Below are 18,927 nucleotides of genomic sequence, written 5' to 3'. Positions count from 1 at the left end.
TCAGCTAGGCAGGGAAATAAATGGAAGAGGAGGAATATATTATAGATAAAAATAACTCCCAACATTCAAAAGAACTATCAGCATTCAACTTTTTGGCACTGTTTGCCACTAGGGCCAGTGCTCCTAAAGTATGTGATAACTCCAAACCATAACAGCAGAAAAAGTTTTGAATGCAGGATTAGCATCTTTATCACTTAATACACTCAGACCAGTTGCTGTTGAAATTTGATTTTTATGGTGACAATACCGCTTTAATAGGGGCAGACCCTTTAAAACAGGGACAGTTGTAAGCCATGGCCAGTCACCAAATGATTGGGTCAAGTCATCACTGATTGCAGCCTATGAACACTACTCTGTAAAGAGCCAAAACAAGCCCATGCCGGTGCCAATGCGGCCAATCAGGAGTGACAGAGTGGTGTAAGTGGCACTTTTCTCTACCAATGGCATTGCAGCTCGGAAGATGACTACCCTGTGTGGGCGGGAATTTAGAATGAGGAAGAACGCCGGAGGAGGTGTATAGTGACAGGCAGTACCGCGGGCCAATAGGCACCTTTCCTGTCAAAGTATTAGCTAATAGCCATAAAGCAGGTGATGGTGGGCGGGTCGTGGAGTTCAGAGGAAGGCGCATGTTGTTGTACGGAGAGCAGGAAGATGGCGGTGTGCGGAGTCTGGGTTCTGCTTTCTGGGGTTTTGGGGCTGCTGGTGGGACTGACATCGGCGTCCTTGGGGTTCCTGAACCTGGAGGAGCTGACGGAGATGAAGTACGGGATAGAAATTCTGTCGGAGCCGGTGATAAAGGGACAGGTAATGCCCGGGCACCGGCTAACAGCTGCTGCTTGTGCAGTGCTTGGCTGCTGTCATCTCGCCATCTGCTTGTGTGCCTCGCGTCCCCACTCATCCTCACTCACCTTACAGTGTGCTGGGATCAGCTCTGCAGCTCAGCCTCCTCTACATCATAGCTTGATATTTACTGTCTCATTATTATGAATTAATAATAAAGTGCCTATATACATAGGACAGTGCTGTACAGAAAATCTTCTGCTTAGTTCTAATCTGGCTTCATACACGCACACTGGCAGAGAGACCTGTTTTATCAGGCTGATGCACCAGTGCTGGTGCTGTTTATTTCACACCTCTAAAAGAAGTGCTCTGACGAAAAGTTTACTATTATTCACCCCACATACGGCACTCTGGCCAGTTCTGTTTATGTCCATTGTAACAAACAGCAATGGAGACCTCCAAAGCTCAGGACTGTTGAAAATATGGTATTTAACATAGAGGTATTGAAACAAAGGACAGTATATTACACTGTCCAATATTATTTGTTTCATAGATAAACCTACTACAATGATTTTTATTGTGCCTTAAAGGACTTTGTTCCGATGGGATACATTATAAACAGATTTTACTCACCTGGCGCTTCTTCCAGCCCTTAGCAGCGGTCTCAGTCACTTGCCGTAGCCCCGGTCCTCAATGTTGTCCAGCTGGCCACCAGTAAAGATGGCGGCCTGATGGGTTGGGTCTCATCCATGTTATCTGGCGCGTACTGCACATGCGCACAACTACTGTGCAGGCGCAGTACGCGTCAGATGATTTGGAAGGGTGGGCACAAATGCCTGTGCAGGCACAGAAGACCCGCTGGCGGGGTTGTGATCTTTACCGGCGGCCAGCAGGACAACGTGGAGGACTGGGGCTGCAGCGAGGGACTGATACTGTTGCTAGGGGCTGGAAGAAGACCCAGGTGAGTAAAACCTGTTTATTATTTATCGTATCAGAAGTCCTTTAAAGTGTACCTGAGGTGAGGATATTGCAGTATTTATACTAACCTGGGGCTTCCTCCAGCCCCTTGAGGTCCATGGGTTCCCTCACTGTCCTTTCTAGTGGCTCTGTTCAATTGTAATAGCTCCTGGATTCTGGTCAGTTGTCTGGTTCTGTGCACCCGTGCCCTCGCGGGATCGTTCTGCGTCTGCACACTACTGCTGTGCAGGAGCAGAATGCTCCTGGCCATGTGAGCGCAACAGGAGGTGCGTGCTGGGCTATGCATGCACATAGGAGCGCGGCTGGCCTGAATACCGGGAACTATTACAATTAAATGGAGCTGCCAGAGAGGACAGTGAGGGAGCCTACGTACCTCATTAGGCTGGAGGAAGCCCCTGGTAAGTATAGATACTGCCCTTATCCCCAGTCTCAGGTTCCCTATAGTTTTTGGGAGTGTAATCACAATTTACTCTTGGCTGCATAAAAAAACATTTGAAAGCATTCCCTGTGTGAAAAAACTTTTATTTTCCCTGCAGTGAGCAGTAGAAACTTGCTTATCTCTGGTCATCTGCGAAAGTAATCATTGCCGCCTGAAGAGATTAGCAAGGTGCTACTGCTCTCTTCAGTGTTTACACATAGAAAATACTTGGAATGCTTTCAAATGTTCTTTTATGTAACTAAGAGTAGGTTCTGAAATTTTAGCTTTGGGAGTATAAACCCACTTTAAAGCGGCCTGAGCAGCAGAATTTATTTTTTAAATGGAATGCCCCCCCCCCCCCCCCCCACCCAATATAAGGGAGTTTCATAATGGTGTGTGCCATTGGAAGAGAGCTCTACAGAGCTGTAGTTGAAAGCCACAAACTACATATCCTGGCATGCATTGCAGCACCCACGAGACACTGGCGGGTCCAGAGTAACAGCACCCCATACATAAGTAGTGAGGATCATCCCAACACCCGCTCCCCAACAGCACACACCATTATTAAAATTAAATATATAAATACCATAAAGAAAAAAATCTGCTTCTCAGGTCTCTTTAAAGTGTATTTGAAGGCAAAACAAAGATGTAAAACTGGATACTTACCTTTAGTAGTGGGAATCCTCTGGATAGTCCAGAGGCTTTTCCCACACTCCATGACCCCGCCAATCCAGTTCTAGGACCCTCCAAACATATTTGACAAGAGACTGTTGATATGTTCTTGCAGCCGCGGAGCTATCCATGTACTATTGCAGGTGCAAGTACGGCCTGCGCAGTAGCACAGGGTTGTTTGTGCACAGTTTTGCTCTCCATGCATGAGTGACACTATGCAAGCTGAACTCGCACATGTGCAGTGTGGCCATACTTGTATACAGCCGTAAACACTACCACAAGCTAAAGGGGGTCCCGACCAGCGCGTTGGAGGGTTCTTGGTCACATGGGAAACCTCTGGACCATCCAGAGGCTTCCCTCTTTATGGGGGGCGGGGGGAGATGTAACTTAAATTTAAATCATGGGAATCGGGATTGAGAGGGGTCTGAGAGCAGGATCGCGCTCTGTTTTTTGGCCTTCTCTCTGGCGAAATAGTTTTGGTGTTCCCAACATCCACATCTACCATGTTTGTGAGAAGGAATGTAGCCTGTTTATTGGCTTTCATGTTTTTTTAGTAGTAGTGTATGTGGCATTTGAAAATATCGTACAGGTCAGGACTTGGCATTTTACTACTTTAACGGAGATGACCGATACATTGGAAATGGGTGGATCTAAACATATCCTATAGAAAACCATTAATATGTTCACTTTTCCATTGATCTATACAGCGGAAGACTGTAGAACTTGGTGTCTGAGGTAAACCCAGCCTTATCACTTGTCTTATCACTTTTCTCTGCATCTTGGCTGTAGGTGCATTCTCGTCTCTGATTTTATGCCCGATTGTCGTTCAAACCGGACGTTTGACCGACTTGTCATTCAAACAAAAAGTTGGTCAGACTCCTTGTACACACAGGCAACAAAATGTTTGAAATGCTAATTACAGCTAATTTAAATGTCATTTGACTGGTCAATGGACTGGATAGAACAATGGACCAGATCAAATGAAAACTGTCATTCAAACACCTGGTTTGAACGATAAGTCGTTCAGAAATATCAGACGTGTATACGTACCTTGTGTGGTGATAACGTCTTTCTGGTTACAGAACCCCCCCCCCAAAAAAAAAACGCTCAAAGTTGGGAAAGGGAAGAGTATGTACGTAGGTACGTACGTACATACATACATACATACATACATACATACTCTCCTCTCAAATATTCGCTTAAGATAGCCATACATCTAGCGATGATGGACAGATTCGACCGAGAGACAAAATCTCTCTGATCGATTAGTCTTCCGCCTTGCTGCTGCACCCCTCGTGTATACATGTGTGTACATTTAATACATTACCTGTCCGGTGTTGCCCACTGCTCTGCCTTCGGAATCCCCCGCTCTTCTATTAGTGCTATACACACCACGGGCGTGACGCGTGAGTGACGTCACACACGGCGCCTGCTATATGGCAGCACCATGTATAGCGCTAATGGAGGAGCGGGGGAGACACAGTGCAGGTAATGTATAAATGCAAACACGGGATACATTTATGTGCTGGGGGTTTTGTCGCTAGTCCCGATATTGCTTGCCATTACTACCGTGCATGCGATCCAACATAACGGCCCGACATGTCTGATCGATACATGGGACAAAATTGGTTGCGTTGTCAATCAGGCATGCTGTTGGCGGCGCCGATTCATCCGATTCGTTCATAATCGGATGGTCGATCGTGCGAGAGCTGTACGGGCACTTTTACATTTGCAGTGGGTGGGGAAAGCAGAGAGGAAAATCTGGGGAACTCTACAATCTTTCAAATAGCATTGTCTTTTTGTAGACTGTTTTGTTGGATATTTGTTAATGTTGGATTGACATAAATGTTAATGTCAATGCTGGATCTTCCTTTGAAAAGCTCACAAGAACAATACCCGTCGGCCAAGAATAATCTGTTGTGCAAGATGTCCAGAAGGGGGCGTGCACACACTGGGCATAGGGCTAGGGGACATCTGTACGCATTCTAAGATGGCCATACAAGATGCACCCAAAACTGTTGGATTTCCGGAATCCTACCAATCGAATCCTGCCAGGGTGGAATTGAATTGGTCCATTTTCAAGCTGCATGAATTTTCATAATCCTGCATCCACTTTGAACGATTAGCATCTCAATGACTACTTTGCTAGGCTATAAAGCAATACTCAACCCCCAGAGGTTGAACAAGCTGGAAGCAGCTTGCATGATCTCATGACCACATCCACCTCTAAAATAAAGCTTATTGTAGCTAACATGGGCTGCAGGTGAGTGCCCATTTTGCATGGCATTTGCCAAGGCTGCGGAGTCTGGGCAATTTGAGGTAACTGGAGTCGTAGTTGGAGTCGATGGTTTCATAAATTGAGGAGTCTGAGTTGGATGATTTTTGTACCGACTCCACAGCCCTGGTATTTACTGGATGAAGGCTGTTTTACTGCTGCCTTGGACTGGTTATGTTAGTGCAATGTCCTTGAGTGAAATATATTATTTGCAAGTTGTTTTTCTGTAGTGCTAACCTCTTCTTCAGTGCTCTACAGCAGTGTTCCCCAAACTTGTCCTCAAGGCCCAGCAACAGTGCATGTTTTTTGGAAATCCCCAGAGGTAATTAATCAGCTCTGCTGAGACACTAATTGCCTCATGTGAATGTTTGGTTTTCTGCAAAACATGCACTGTTGGTGGTACTTGAGGACAGGGTTGAGGATCTCTTCTTTACAGAGTTGCTAACTGTCCCTCAGAATGGCTCACAAGCGAAACCCTGCCATAGCCATATGTCCATCATAGTCTAATGCGCATCACGTTCTGTTGCTACGGTCAATGAACCACCGCACGAGGAGCATAATGTGACAGCATGAGGGAGCGGGGAGAACAATGCCTTTAGCCATATTTGAATTAATCGATCCGTCAGGCTGATTAAGTCGATGAGGGGTTGGAGGCAGCTGTTTCACATGCTGGATTTTTGGCAGAGGCGGTCCTTTTATAGCCCACCTCAGTCAAGTTTTATCTGATTTCAGTTCCGAATGTGCTTGGGAGGGCGAATTAAAACTGACTACACTGGTCCAACTTCTCCGGGGTAGAATTAATAGCAGTTGAACAAGGTTTCCCACTGACATCACTGATGGGAAACCCACAGAAAAACAGGAAGCAGTAACTATTGGACCAAACCACCATCATCTGTCTGTAAGCCTGTTTAGGGCTGAACTGCATACATTTTAAAGGGTGTGTATAGTTTTGGTGTTAATAATTCCAACCCAAAATATTTACAGATGTTAAAGTGCACTTCTGAAAAAGTTGTTTTTGTTTTTTCTTCAAACACATGACTTATTACAATTAATTGTGTGTGTTTTTGTTTAATCCACGTGCTGTTTTACTGGTTGAAGGTTTGCTTACCATTGTAGTGAGAATAAAATCTTTAACATTACAAATGTAATCCATAAACTCCCTATACTTAGTGTTTCTGTGCTACTCAGCAGTGATCCCTCTTTTTTTAATCTTAGTAAGGTGTCAGTCATGCCAGCAGGCACTGTACACCTATTTGATTTTAGTGTGTGATGTTAACATTTTTCAGTTATTTTAATTAGTTCTATAAGCAGCCCCTTACACACTCCCAGGAGTTCTGGTTCACCATGAGCTCTCTGGACATCATTTAAAGAGACACTGAAGCGAAAAAAAAATGATGATATTATGATTTGTATGTGTAGTACAGCTAAGAAAAAAAACATTAAGATCAGATACATCAGTCTAATTGTTTCCAGTGCAGGAAGAGTTGAGAAACTCCAGTTGTTATCTCTATGCAAAAAAGCTATTAAGCTCTCCGACCAACTTGGTCGTGGAGAGGGCTGTTATCTGACTTTTATTATCTGAACTGTAATTGAACTGTTTACTTTTCCTCTAGCAGAGAAGAGTTTATTACTTCACAGACTGCTCTGAAAGACTCATTTTGAATGCTGAGTGTTGTGTAATCTGGACATATTATAGAGTGATGCAATGTTAGAAAAAACACTATATACCTGAAAATAAAAATATGAGAATATTTTCTTTGCTGCTAATCTTCTAGTAATTATTCATAGTACACAACCAATTCATTATATCATATATTTTTTTTCGCTTCAGTGTCTCTTTAACTCTGGGTGTTTCAAGTCCTGCTTCATAGGGTCAAGTTGAGGATCAACCAGTCTGTATTCACGTTGGATTAGTGTGGCTCTGTACAGTTAACAAGCAGACACATCATTGGATTCCAGTGGATCTGGAGGTGTTTAACTTTCAGGGACAACAAATGGACAATTTGCATATTCGGCAGTGATGCATTGTGGGACACCTCAGAGCTCACTCCAACCTTAAGAATCGCAAATGCCTTCTGTTTTTGGGCACATTTCTGTTTTAATTAGGAAAAGATTAATGGAAATGTGAAGTAAGGAAACTCTGGATAGTGTAGAGCAGGAGTCCCCAAACTTTTTCGGTCAAGGGCCAGGTCAACATACTTCAGACTGCTGGGGGGCTGGAACATACATAAACTGATGTTGAAAAACATTGCATTGAATCTAGGTATTGATTCCCCCCCCCCCCCCCCCCCTTCCAACCATGCCAGAGGAGAGCTCGCAGCAGCAGCCATTCAGTCATGTGGCGCCCGAAGAACATCTTTGTGCACCAGACAGTGAAGAATACCCAGGTGACAACCTGCAGCAGTGTCACCTGATGCAGAATTGGACTAAAAGCCAGCAAATTACTGCTTGCTGGCTTCTACAGTATGTGGATGGGTGGTGCCAGCACTGCTAGTCTATGTGCAGGGTGCCAATATTTAAAGGTGCAGTGAGCTGCATCTATAAGTTATACATTTTGTGTTTGGGCCAGTGAAAAAGCCGTAGTTTGAGGACCACTGGTGTAGAGCATTCCCGTTCCAGTGTCGGGGATCATTGTTTCAGTACCATCCCAGGTTGTAGTTATTTCACCAAATAGCTGTTAGGAACTACTGGCATCCTTGACTAGTTCTGAGGACAATCCGTACCACACATACACGAGTTTAAACTTCATGCGAAAAATAAGTGAAGGGGAAAAGTCGCATTGTGAATTTGAGAGCAGTGCAGCGCATACTGTGAAGCATACAGTACATATGAAGTAGGCTTCACTGTAAGTATAACACGTTTGCTATGTGGTACTGCATTGCATGTACCATGTTATGCTGACTGATTCCACCGCACTGCTGATACGCCATGTGAACACGCCATTGCAATAGAATTACATAAGCAGTGTGATTCTATTGTAATCCCTTGTATGGCCACTAACTACAATAATGACAGCTACCTGTGGAAATTATGCTGATTTTAAAGTGGACAAGATGATGCCTGCAGATTTGTTGCAGATGTGTTGGCCTGTTAACTGGTGTAACAAAACTGTAATCAAGTACTGCTGAAGTCAGAGTACCTTGTAGGTATCGGCTCAAAGGCCAGGCATGCAGCATTTTCTGATGTGGCTTTCTATTTAACCACTTAACCCCCCAGTGCTAACTTTCTCCGTCCCTCTGCGCACCGCTTCACCCCCAGGGACGGAGAAAGGCGCACTTGTTTGTTTACTGGCTGGGAGTGGGCGGGGACCTCGCGCGCACACTCCAGCCAGCCCGCACAGCAGGTGACTAATTGGACGTTAGGAACAAGCGTTCCTAAATCCAATTAGCCTCGCCGATTGTGAATAGAATGAAGACGGCTTCTGTTTGAAGCCGTCTTCATTCATAACAAAGTAACGTAAACAAACGTGCAGCGCGCGATCGCGCGCGCATGCATACAAACCCGGACTCTGCAGTTCAATGATTGGTTATGGGGACCCCAGTCCCCAATAACCAATCACATTACAGTAATAAGGAAATGGAAGCAGCGCTGAAAGGTAAACATCGCGCTGGTGTTTCAGGGGTAAAACCCCTCAGTTGTGAAGTGGTTAAAGTAGTTTTATGTTGCTCAAAATGAAAAAGAAAGAAATAACAATTATCTGCCTTTAAAGCCAAGTTTCTATTTCCTCCCTGTTTCTGCACACCCAAATTCACATGTGTAATTACAGCCCACTGAAATCAATAGGCAGCTTCTGAATTTGTGTGCTGGTTAAAAAAAAAAAAAAAAAACGCTTGCAGCGTTTAAGACCTTGCATCCAAATCCCCACGGCCATTGTATTCGGATGTGATTTTGCATCAGCACGGATGCTGCATCTGATTTGGAGCAGCCGTGGCAACCTCGTGGAAACGTCTTAAAGAGAATCTGTACTCTAAAATGCTTACAATAAAAAACATACCATTCTATTCCTTATGTTCTCCTGGGCCCCTCTGTGCTATTTCTGCCACTCCCTGCTGCAATCCTGGCTTGTAATGAACAGTTTTGCAGTGTTTACAAACAAAAGACTGGCTTCTAACCAGAGTATCATAGGCTGAGAACAGCTCACTGTGTGACTCATGCAGAACTTGGAGGGGGTGTGTAAAGCTTCTGCCAATGACAAGCAGTGCTGCACATTCAACACATTCCAGCCTCAGCCTGACAGACACTTATTACAGAGACAGTGCAAGTAGGAAAGGCTGCAGTAAGACAGGCCACATTAGAACAGGCATATGAACTTATATCATAGAAGAAATTGGGCTCAAAATTTTGTTACAGAGTCTCTTGAAAGAGAATCTGTACTCTAAAATCTTACAATAAAAAGCATACCATTCTATTCATTATGTTCTCCTGGGCCCCTCTGTGCTGTTTCTGCCACTCCCTGCTGCGATCCTGGCTTGTAATTGCCAGTTTTAGACAGTGTTTACAAACAAGACATAGCTGCTAACCAGAGTGTGATAGGCTGAGAGGAGCTCCAGTCTGTGACTCACAGAGCCTGCAGGGGGCGTGGAGAGGGTGTGTATAGCTTCTATCCTATCACAAGTCGAGCAGCACATTCCTGCCTGAGCCTGACAAAGCCATCAGAGGAAAGATTATTAGATTATATAACAGATAATACAGCCATTGTGCAGCTAGGAAAGGCTGCAGTAAAGCTGAGTACACACGTACGATAACGATCGTTCAAAAACGAACGATAACGACAATTGGACCGATAATCGTGCGCTCCAAATTTTCCAACGATCGTTTTTTGGGACGATAACGACCGTTATCGTTCAATTCGACCGATCCAACCCGGCGGATTTTTTCGAAAGATAATCGTTCAATCGTTGCAGTGTGTACAAAGATCGTCCGATAACGCATGTTCTTATTGCCTGTCATAACGTCACTTCCGTTTGCGCACGCATTTTTTAATCGTTCGTCGTTCAGTACTTTATACTTATATCGTTCACGTGTGTACACAATCGTTCATTACGAACGATCTTTTCCGTATAATTTGAATATCGTGTAAACGTCACGAATCGTTCGTAACGAACGATCTTTATCGGACGTGTATACGAACCTTAAGACAGACCACATTAGAACAGGTATAGGAACTTACAGGATAGAACAAATAAGGCTGAACATTTTGTTACGGAATCTCTTTAACTGCTTGCCGACCACGTCACGCCAACGGGCGTGGCCGCGGCGGCAGCCCCAGGACCAGCTAACGCCGATTGGCGTAAAGTCCTTGGGGCTCGCAGTGCAGGAGATCACGCATCTCCTGTTAGTGGGCGGAGCAGAGCTCCGCCTTCAGTCTCCGAGCGGAGGTTGCCGCTCGGGAGACTGTTAGACAGCGGAATCGCCGTCTAATTACATTGTACAGCGCTGCGATCTGCAGCAGCGCTGTACTGGGGACAGCCGTGTGACAGGGCTGTCCCCATTGGACACTAGAGAGTGATCGGCTCTCATAGGCAGAAGCCTATGACAGCCGATCGCCGTTATTGGCTGGCTGTGGGGTGGGAGGGAGGGAAAACAAACAGTAAAAAAAAAATTGCACGTTTATTTAAAAAAAAAACAATATTTGTACCATACAAACAAACACTGGGGAGGGGGGGGGGGAGGGCGATCAGACCCCACCAACAGAGAGCTCTGTTGGTGGGGAGAAAGAGGGGGGGGGGGGGGGGAGGAATCACTGGTGTGCTGTGTTGTGCGGTCCTGCAGCTTGGCCTTAAAGCTGCAGTGGCTTTTTTGGACAAAGATAGCTTGGTCTTTTAGGGGGGGGGGGGGGGGGGGGGGGGGTAAAGCCCATGGTCCTCGAGGGTAAGGTGGCCACACACTATACAATTAAAAGATCCAATTTTACACCAATTCGATAAATACGATTGGTTGTCCCCTAAAAATTATTCATCGATCGCGAAATCTGATCGAATTTCCATTTTTTTTTTTTTTTTTTTTTTTTAATGATTGGACATGTTAAAAACATTCAGACCAATTTTATCAAGATTTGTTTGGTGTGTGCTGGATTGTAAGATTGTATTCAATCCCCCCCAAAAATGCAACTATTCAGTACATGCCAAATTCTCTTTATTCACTTTTCTCTCGCTTTTTCTAACCAACCATTTTTTTCGGAGTTTACTATCTTTTAACTCGAAATTGCGTCAATCTCAAATACGTGTGTGAAGATTCTGCTCGAAACTTTCGATCAACTGGAAAATTGGATCGTAATGCTCAAATTTAATCAAAATACGCAAGAAGTTGTATATGATGGCTAACACGGTACAATACCCTACTGCTACTACTTAATCAAAATAAATAAATGTTATGGTCTATGTCCACCTTTTACACTGATCTTTTTTGCTTTAGCAGTTTAAAGTGGACTCACATTTAAAAATACAAGATTTCAGAAATAAAATCTATTTTCTAAATTATAATAATAAATAGCAGCCTTTTTTCAGCTGCATGATGACAAATATAAAATATTTTACATTTATTGGAGGAACCCCTCCCTTCCTTTCATATTGCCTGGGACAAAATCCGGCAGACTAGTGAAGTAGGTGGTGTCTGGCAAAGGAGGAATTGCTAATGGCTGCCACCTGTATAACCCTCGGTCAGGACCAATCTCTTTATCCAGATCCACACATATATGCAAGAGAAGGAAAAAAAGGACAGCGTAATCCAAAATTAAAAGAGCTGTTCCTGTCACCGCGCCATTGTGAAACCAACACCTTCCGCGATCACCTCCACACGTGGGTCCCCCCGTTTGACCCACACTCGCCCTCACTGGCCTCCACAACTCCGAAGGTAGGGATTCAAAGCATGCAGGGGGCGATCAAACACTGTGCATTAAAGCACTCTCTGTGACCAGTATGCAGCTCCACAGTCACGCAGACACTATGGACCTGCTTTTAGTTTCATTCCTCTCTGTCCAATTAGTCTATTAGCTGTGATAAGAATCCCGACTGAGCCTTCAGTCTAAGTTTGACCTGGATTCCAGGGACTTGTAGTTCCACCACAGCTGGAGTGCCAAGGTTAGCCATCACTGGTATAGGAGCTCATGAAAAAATGCAGCAGGCACAACCATTGATCAGGAAAAAATCACAAACGTATTGCACTTATGGAAATGTTTGGTACGGATTGCATTAGTTTTCAGATGTCTAGCGCTTTGCGATCTGCAACGATCAGAATCAGATCGCAAAATGCTGATGTTGGAAAAGGGCCCTAAGCATTTTACAGTTGCAAAATGTCGCAACTGAATGGGAGCGTTTGTAACTTCGTGTGTCAGGGACTGACGTGCTGTGCAGCTGTCAACTTAAAAAAAGCGATGTCACATCTGGAGCAGCTGCTGCCAACTCAGATGTGCATGCATGAGACCACGGCCAGTGCTGGGCACTTGCAACCAGCTGCAAGCGCCCAGCAAATAGAAGTGACCGACATGTTTACTTGATTTCCGCCGGTCAATGTGAAAGCCTTTTTTCACAAACCTTGCTTTGCACTTCTAAGTACAGTACCCCTCAGTTATTTGGAGAGCTTTGCTGATTGTATTTATTGTAATGCTGGTTTCACCAAAAGCTACTGAAACACACAGTAAAAAATGTTTTATTTTTTTTTAAACAGCATCTAGGCTATAAATACAGTGCCCTCACCACTACACCACTAGAGGGCACACAACAGTGCTTCATGCTTGTTTCCAGCCTTGCTTCAGTCACCTGAGGATTGCTGATGCAATTTCTTCTGGTTATACTGTAAATGGTAAGAAATTCACTGTTGTGCTGCAGCTGAGGGCCTTTTTAAACACTGAATTATTTTTGAATTTCGTGCAGTGTGCTGATCACACCAATGCTGGCATAGTATTGTAAACCATGGTGTGATATTACCACTGGTGCAATCCGATTCTCTGCAATCAGCAGACTCGCTGCTTGCTACATTTTTGACCTGATGTCATTTAGCTCCTTTCAGACTTTGCAATCAGAGCGAACTCCCAAGAAAAGCAATTGCCTTCTTCCTATATGCTTTGCTTTTTTTTTTATAGTGTGAAAGATCCCTTAGCACTTGTTCCCACTAGAATTGCACAGAACAATGCTTGCCTTTTTTTGTTGCATTTTTACTGGTATTTGTGGTTCAATGCAAATGACCGTTCCAGTAGTCAGTTGCATTAAACTGCATACAGTTTTCCTTTAAAAAATAAAATAAATAAAAAATAAATATTATACTGGTGGGAACAAGTTGAATGGTTTCCAATAGAGAAACTCACCCATCTGCCATTCTCTGGGTTTTAGTTGTGGACATTTTAAGATTTCTGCTTGGTTGGAATGAGCTCGTAACCTCTTGAGGACTGCAGGGTTAAACCCCCCTAAAGACCAGGCCAATTTTCACCAAATTGGCCTTTGCAGCTTTAAGGCCAAGCTGCAAGGCTGCACAACACAGCACACAAGTGATTTCCCCCCCCCTTCCTTTCTCCCCACCAACAGAGCCCACTGTTGGTGGGGTCTGATTGCCCCCCCCCATATTGTTTTTTTTTTTTTTAATCAATATTATTTTGTTTAAAATAAAAGTTTACTTTTTTTTTCCCCTCCTTGTTTCCATGAAAACCTTCCCCCCAGGCCAGTCAATGACGCGATCGGCTCTCATAGGCTTCAGCCTAATTTATAGCTCATTTTACGCTGGAAGAAATGTATTTCATATTTGTATGTGCTTACATGTATTTTAAAATGATTTTTTTTTTTTTTTTTTTTTTTTTTTTGGTGATAGGGGTCCTTTAAGTGACCTACTCATGATACTACTTAGAGTATGGAAAACCACCTGGTGAAGCATGGGCACCCATTAAACAGCTGTTAAGCTTGGTACACACATCCAATTTTCATTGTCCAATCACTAACCAATTTTACCACCTCCCCATGTATGGGAGTTTACCTACACAACCTGTTCATAGTATTCTAAATCTATTGGTCCTCATACTACATGAAGGTGGTAAAACTAGCCAATCAAAATTGAAGGCGTGTGCCAGGCTTTAGGCTGCCTACACTGTACCACCTCTGCTTGTATGTCTTTTTTTTTTTCCCTGTCAATTTTGCAATAACTTAGGCTGTTGCATCTAGTGCCTAGTATATATTCCTTCTTTGGTCCTCCACTAAGGGCCTTTTCACAGTGTTCAATCACAAGGAACAATATCATTGCAACACGCTGCAATGATATGTCTATGGGGCTTTCACATTGAGTCCAGTGCGTCAGGTTTCAATGATCTTATCGCAACGCTACGGACTTGATGTGAAAAGAGTCCTAAAGACACTTGCTTAGTACAGGACAAGTCACTTCCAGGCCTTCACTTCTAGCATGTTTTTAAAGACAAGCAAGTTTTTTTTTAAAACGGAGCCATCCATATTATTCCTGTGCGTCCTTATTCACTTAGTATTCATCTATGGTCCATGATATACAGACAGCCTCAAAGTGAACCCGAGTAGTAGAGTGGACCCGATCGGGCTCGGCTATTTCCACCGGAGCCCAAGGGGAGAGCTGGTACTGCTCCTGCTCTGGATCCCAAAGGTGATTATCGCAACATGCTGCAGGCGCAAGTGCACCTGCGGGGATTTTAAGGGGGTGCCAGCGCTGGATTGGATTAAAACTGTTTTTAACCACTTTTTTAATGCGGCGAGGAGCAGCGATATTGTGACAGAGGAATAGGAGTTATCCCCTAACGCACTGGTATGTTTACTTTTGAGCGATTTTAACAATACAGATTCTCTTTAATAAGTTTTGCACTGTACAATCATTTTATCTTATGCCAACTCGGCCGCTCTTTAAATGTTCCCAGCTTGCATAGAGCTGTAGTGCTTGTGGGTTTAATGACACAAAACTCCCAGTTTGGTTATGTCGAGCCTCCATGTTAACTTTGCTAGAAGGAATCAGAGAGCGCATCCTCTGAAATGTAAGGCTGCTCTCAAACTTCACATGGTGGGTGAGGTGACCTTTGTATGGCTGTAGGTGTGTCACCTTCTTGTCCATGATGATGGGCTGGGTTTAAGGTGGCCATACATCAGGCAACTTGGCCGCCAATCGGCCATCCAGTTCGATTATTATAATCGAGTTGGATGAAAATCTGTGCCGCCAAGTGCATGCCTGACCGACCGTGACCAATTTTTGGACAGAAATTGGGCGCATTGACGATAGTGCATGCTGCAAGATGTCAAGCAGAAGTTTGTTGGTCGGGTGCACGGCGGGAACGGTGGCCGACTTCCAGACGATCGACGAAACAATCTGCTGCAACGCTGTTGTGACCCCCCCCCCCCCCCCAATGTTGGTGTCCCCCATGCTAGTGTATATGTATACATTCCCTTTCTGTGGCCTCTGCTTGTCCCCCGCAGGCCTCTGGTATTGCTTTTCCGCATTTACCCATGCCCCACATGGTTTCCTGGTAAGGGCGTGCGTATGTCGTCACACGCATGTGCCCTTACTAGGAGACCATGTGGGGCGCTCGTGTATATGAAAAAGGAACGCTGAAAGCCTGCAGGGGGCAAGTGGAGGCCGCGGAGAGTTAATGTATACATTTGCACTGGCACGGGGGACACTGACATTAGGAGGGCACAGCGGTGAGGGCTGATTCCAGATCTATTTCAGCATGAAATTAATCGGGAAATCACCCTGTGGTGTATGGGCAGCTGACAGATGTCTCTCTTATCAGATTCGATAAGCGAGAGATTTCTCTTGGTCGAATCTGCCCAAACATAGCTAGATATATAACTACCTTTTTATGAAGCCACTCGCTGTTGCATTCATCACCACTGTTGGGGATCTCTCACTCTTGCATGTTTGGCTCAGCCTGCATGTAGGTCTACCTCAGATCTTTATCATGATTAGTGTAGAGATTGTGTTTAGCAAACCTGGCTATCATAAATGATTACAGGCTTGTGGTTCCAGTGCTAGATCTTGCTCATGAATTGATGTGTGTCAACCAGGCTTAAAGCGGCAAACAGCAAGATCACAGTGCATCAGTTGTGTTGCAGAATACTTCTGCATGTCAGCTCACTGCCCATGCTATTCTATGGGCCTGTTCACAGTACTGCTTTGTAAAAGATCGTGTTCTAGCTCACTGCAGGCAGGCTTTGTATTAAAGTCGATGCCCAGCATCCATTGCAGTTCAGGCTAGGTTCACAGTGGGACGTTATGTTGTAATGCGATGTTAAAGCCGTAACGCAACATTATAATGTAATGCACCTTATCGCTGCGTTACTGTGGCATACAGTAGATACAGTGGAGCATACAGGCAATAAAGCATTATATGACTTAGTGCAGGAAAAGAATGTCCCACTGTGAACCTAGCCTCCCAATCCTAATATGCGTTATGCAACTGACCAGTGTGAATCTACCCTCAAACTTCTATTTAATTATTGTTAGGTCCTGAATAAATTTATTTTTTTTTTTTTTTTTTTTTTATATATTACTTTAATTCAGAAAAAAGGCCATGCACACATCCTGTTTTTGTGGGGCTGTTTGATTATTTTTTTATTTTTTGTTATGGAAATTTCGATATATCCTCTGGTGGCTTTATGCTCAGAATAGACACTTTCATTTCTGCTTCTAACACACATGTATGCAGTGCCTGGCGACAGGATTAACCCACTTGATGTCTGTCCTAGTTTTCTGCATAACCATTTGAAATTTTCATTTTGGCAGGTTGGCACCATGTAATAATGACCACCTAACGCCGATAGGCGGCGGCGAGTTTAAGTGGTTATTACATGGAAGCGTTCAAGCGGCCTTTCCATGTCAGTTCACGGAGCTTGTCTCTGTGAACAGTGTGCGAGCCGCCGATCGCGGCTCGCACGCCTAATGTAAACACGCGGGGAAGAAATCCCCGCTGTTTACATCAATACGGTGCTGCTGCGCAGCAGCGCCGTAGGGCAGATGGGCGATCCCCGGCCTCTGATTGGCTGGGGATCGGCGTCATTTGATAGGCTGAAGCCTATCCTACAATGCGCAGGACGAGGGAGAGGGAGGTAAGGGGAAGGAGGGAGCGCGGAAACCGCTGCGGAGGGGGGCTTTGAAGAGCCCCCCGCCTCGGCCACACGGAGCGGCGGCGATCAGACCCCCCCCCCCCCAGCAGGTCATCCCCCTAGTGGGGGAAAAAAGGGGGGGAAGTCTGATCGCCCTGCCGTGCCCACGATCTGCGCTGCGGGCTGGAGAGCCCACGCAGCGCAGATCTGCAATAACAGCCCCGGTCCTTAAAGAGACACTGAAGCGAAAAAAATATATGATCTAATGAATTGGTTGTGTACTATGAATAATTACTAGAAGATTAGCAGCAAAGAAAATATTCTCATATTTTTTATTTTCAGGTATATAGTGTTTTTTCTAACATTGCATCATTCTATAATATGTGCAGATTACACAACACTCTGCATTCAAAATGATTCTTTCAGAGCAGTCTGTGAACTAATGACCTCTCCTCTGGCAGAGAAAAAAACACTTGAGATAATAAGTCAGAAGACAGCCCTCTCCACGACTTTGAAAGTCATAGAGCTTAATGGCTTTTTTCATAGAGATAACTGGAGTTTCTTAACTCTTCCTGTACTGGAAACAATTAGACTGATGTATCTGATCTTAATGTTTTATTTCTTATCTGTACTACACATACAGATCATAATATAATTTTTTTTTCGCTTCAGTGTCTCTTTAAGTGGTTTTAAGCAACATGCCTACTATTTTGAAGATGTCAAATATTTTTATTGGGACACCAATGATAAAGACCGAAAGCCTTATTGTGTAACTGTTGGGCATAAAATCAAAAATCATTATTTTTATTTTTATCTGGTAAACAAGTAATAAGGATGCTAACCAGGCAATCCAAAATTTAAATGGGCACTACAGCGAAAAACTGTAAAATTTAAAATGTGTGCAAACATATACACGAATAAGTACCTTCCCCCCCCCCCCCCCCCCCAGAGTAAAATGAGCCATAAATTACTTTTCTCCTATGTTGCTGTCACTTACAGTAAGTAGTAGAAATCTTACAGAACCTACAGGTTTTGGACTATCCAATCTCTTCACAGGGGATTCTCAGCAAGGCTTTTATTCTTTATGAAGATATTCCCTAAAAAGTATTTAAACAATGATGCTGGCCAGCTTCCCTGCTCACTACACAGTTTTTTGGCAGTTGGACAGAGCAACTGCCATTCACTGTTTTTGAAAATAAATCTATCACTGAGAATCCCCTATAAAGAGATGGACTAGTCCAAAACCTGTCACTTCTGTCTGATTTCTTCTACCTATTGTAAGTGACAGCTTCATAGGAGAAAAGTAAGTTATGGCTCATTTTACTCTGGAAAAAATGTACTTCTTATTTGTATATGTTTACACATATTTTACGTTTTACAATTTTCACTGTAGTGCCCCTTTAAAATCACTATTACTTGTTGATAAATGATCATTCCCCAGTTTATGACTCTTATCTGGTTGTCCTTTTTTTTTTTTTTTATGCTTCATTACTCCCACCTCCCCTAGTGATATGAAAACCTCTTGCTAATGTAATGATGTGATTTTTTTTTTTTTTTTTTTTTTTTTTTTTAATTACATCGCTCTAGTTGGATCACACCCATAGCATTACATTAGCTAGAGCTATTCAAATCACAAGCGAATAGAAAGCACTGCTAGTGGGTCCCAGGCCTGAAGCAGGTTTTCTCAAGAATAACCCTGTATCTACTCCATCCACCCAATCATTAAAAACCGCCATGGGACACCCACCGTTGCACACAGCCAAAGG

General features: G+C 43.9%; 1 protein-coding gene across 2 annotated transcripts in view; it reads left to right on the top strand.

Moving 5' to 3' along the window:
• The first annotated feature begins 539 nt into the window (after positions 1-539).
• Positions 540-18,927, top strand: part of OS9 (OS9 endoplasmic reticulum lectin) — an 85,108-nt gene continuing 66,720 nt past the window's right edge. Inside the window, exon 1 of one of the 2 annotated variants that reach the window (XM_068267420.1) lies at positions 540-804. In XM_068267420.1, coding sequence (XP_068123521.1) covers positions 592-804 — 213 coding nt within the window. In that variant the 5' untranslated portion in view covers positions 540-591. The remainder of the gene's footprint in view (positions 805-18,927) is intronic. The other variant, XM_068267419.1, reaches the window with a different exon arrangement.

This window comes from Hyperolius riggenbachi, chromosome 2 (assembly GCF_040937935.1).
Source record: "Hyperolius riggenbachi isolate aHypRig1 chromosome 2, aHypRig1.pri, whole genome shotgun sequence".
Taxonomy (NCBI): domain Eukaryota; kingdom Metazoa; phylum Chordata; class Amphibia; order Anura; family Hyperoliidae; genus Hyperolius; species Hyperolius riggenbachi.
This window is presented reverse-complemented; position numbering and strand designations above follow the sequence as displayed.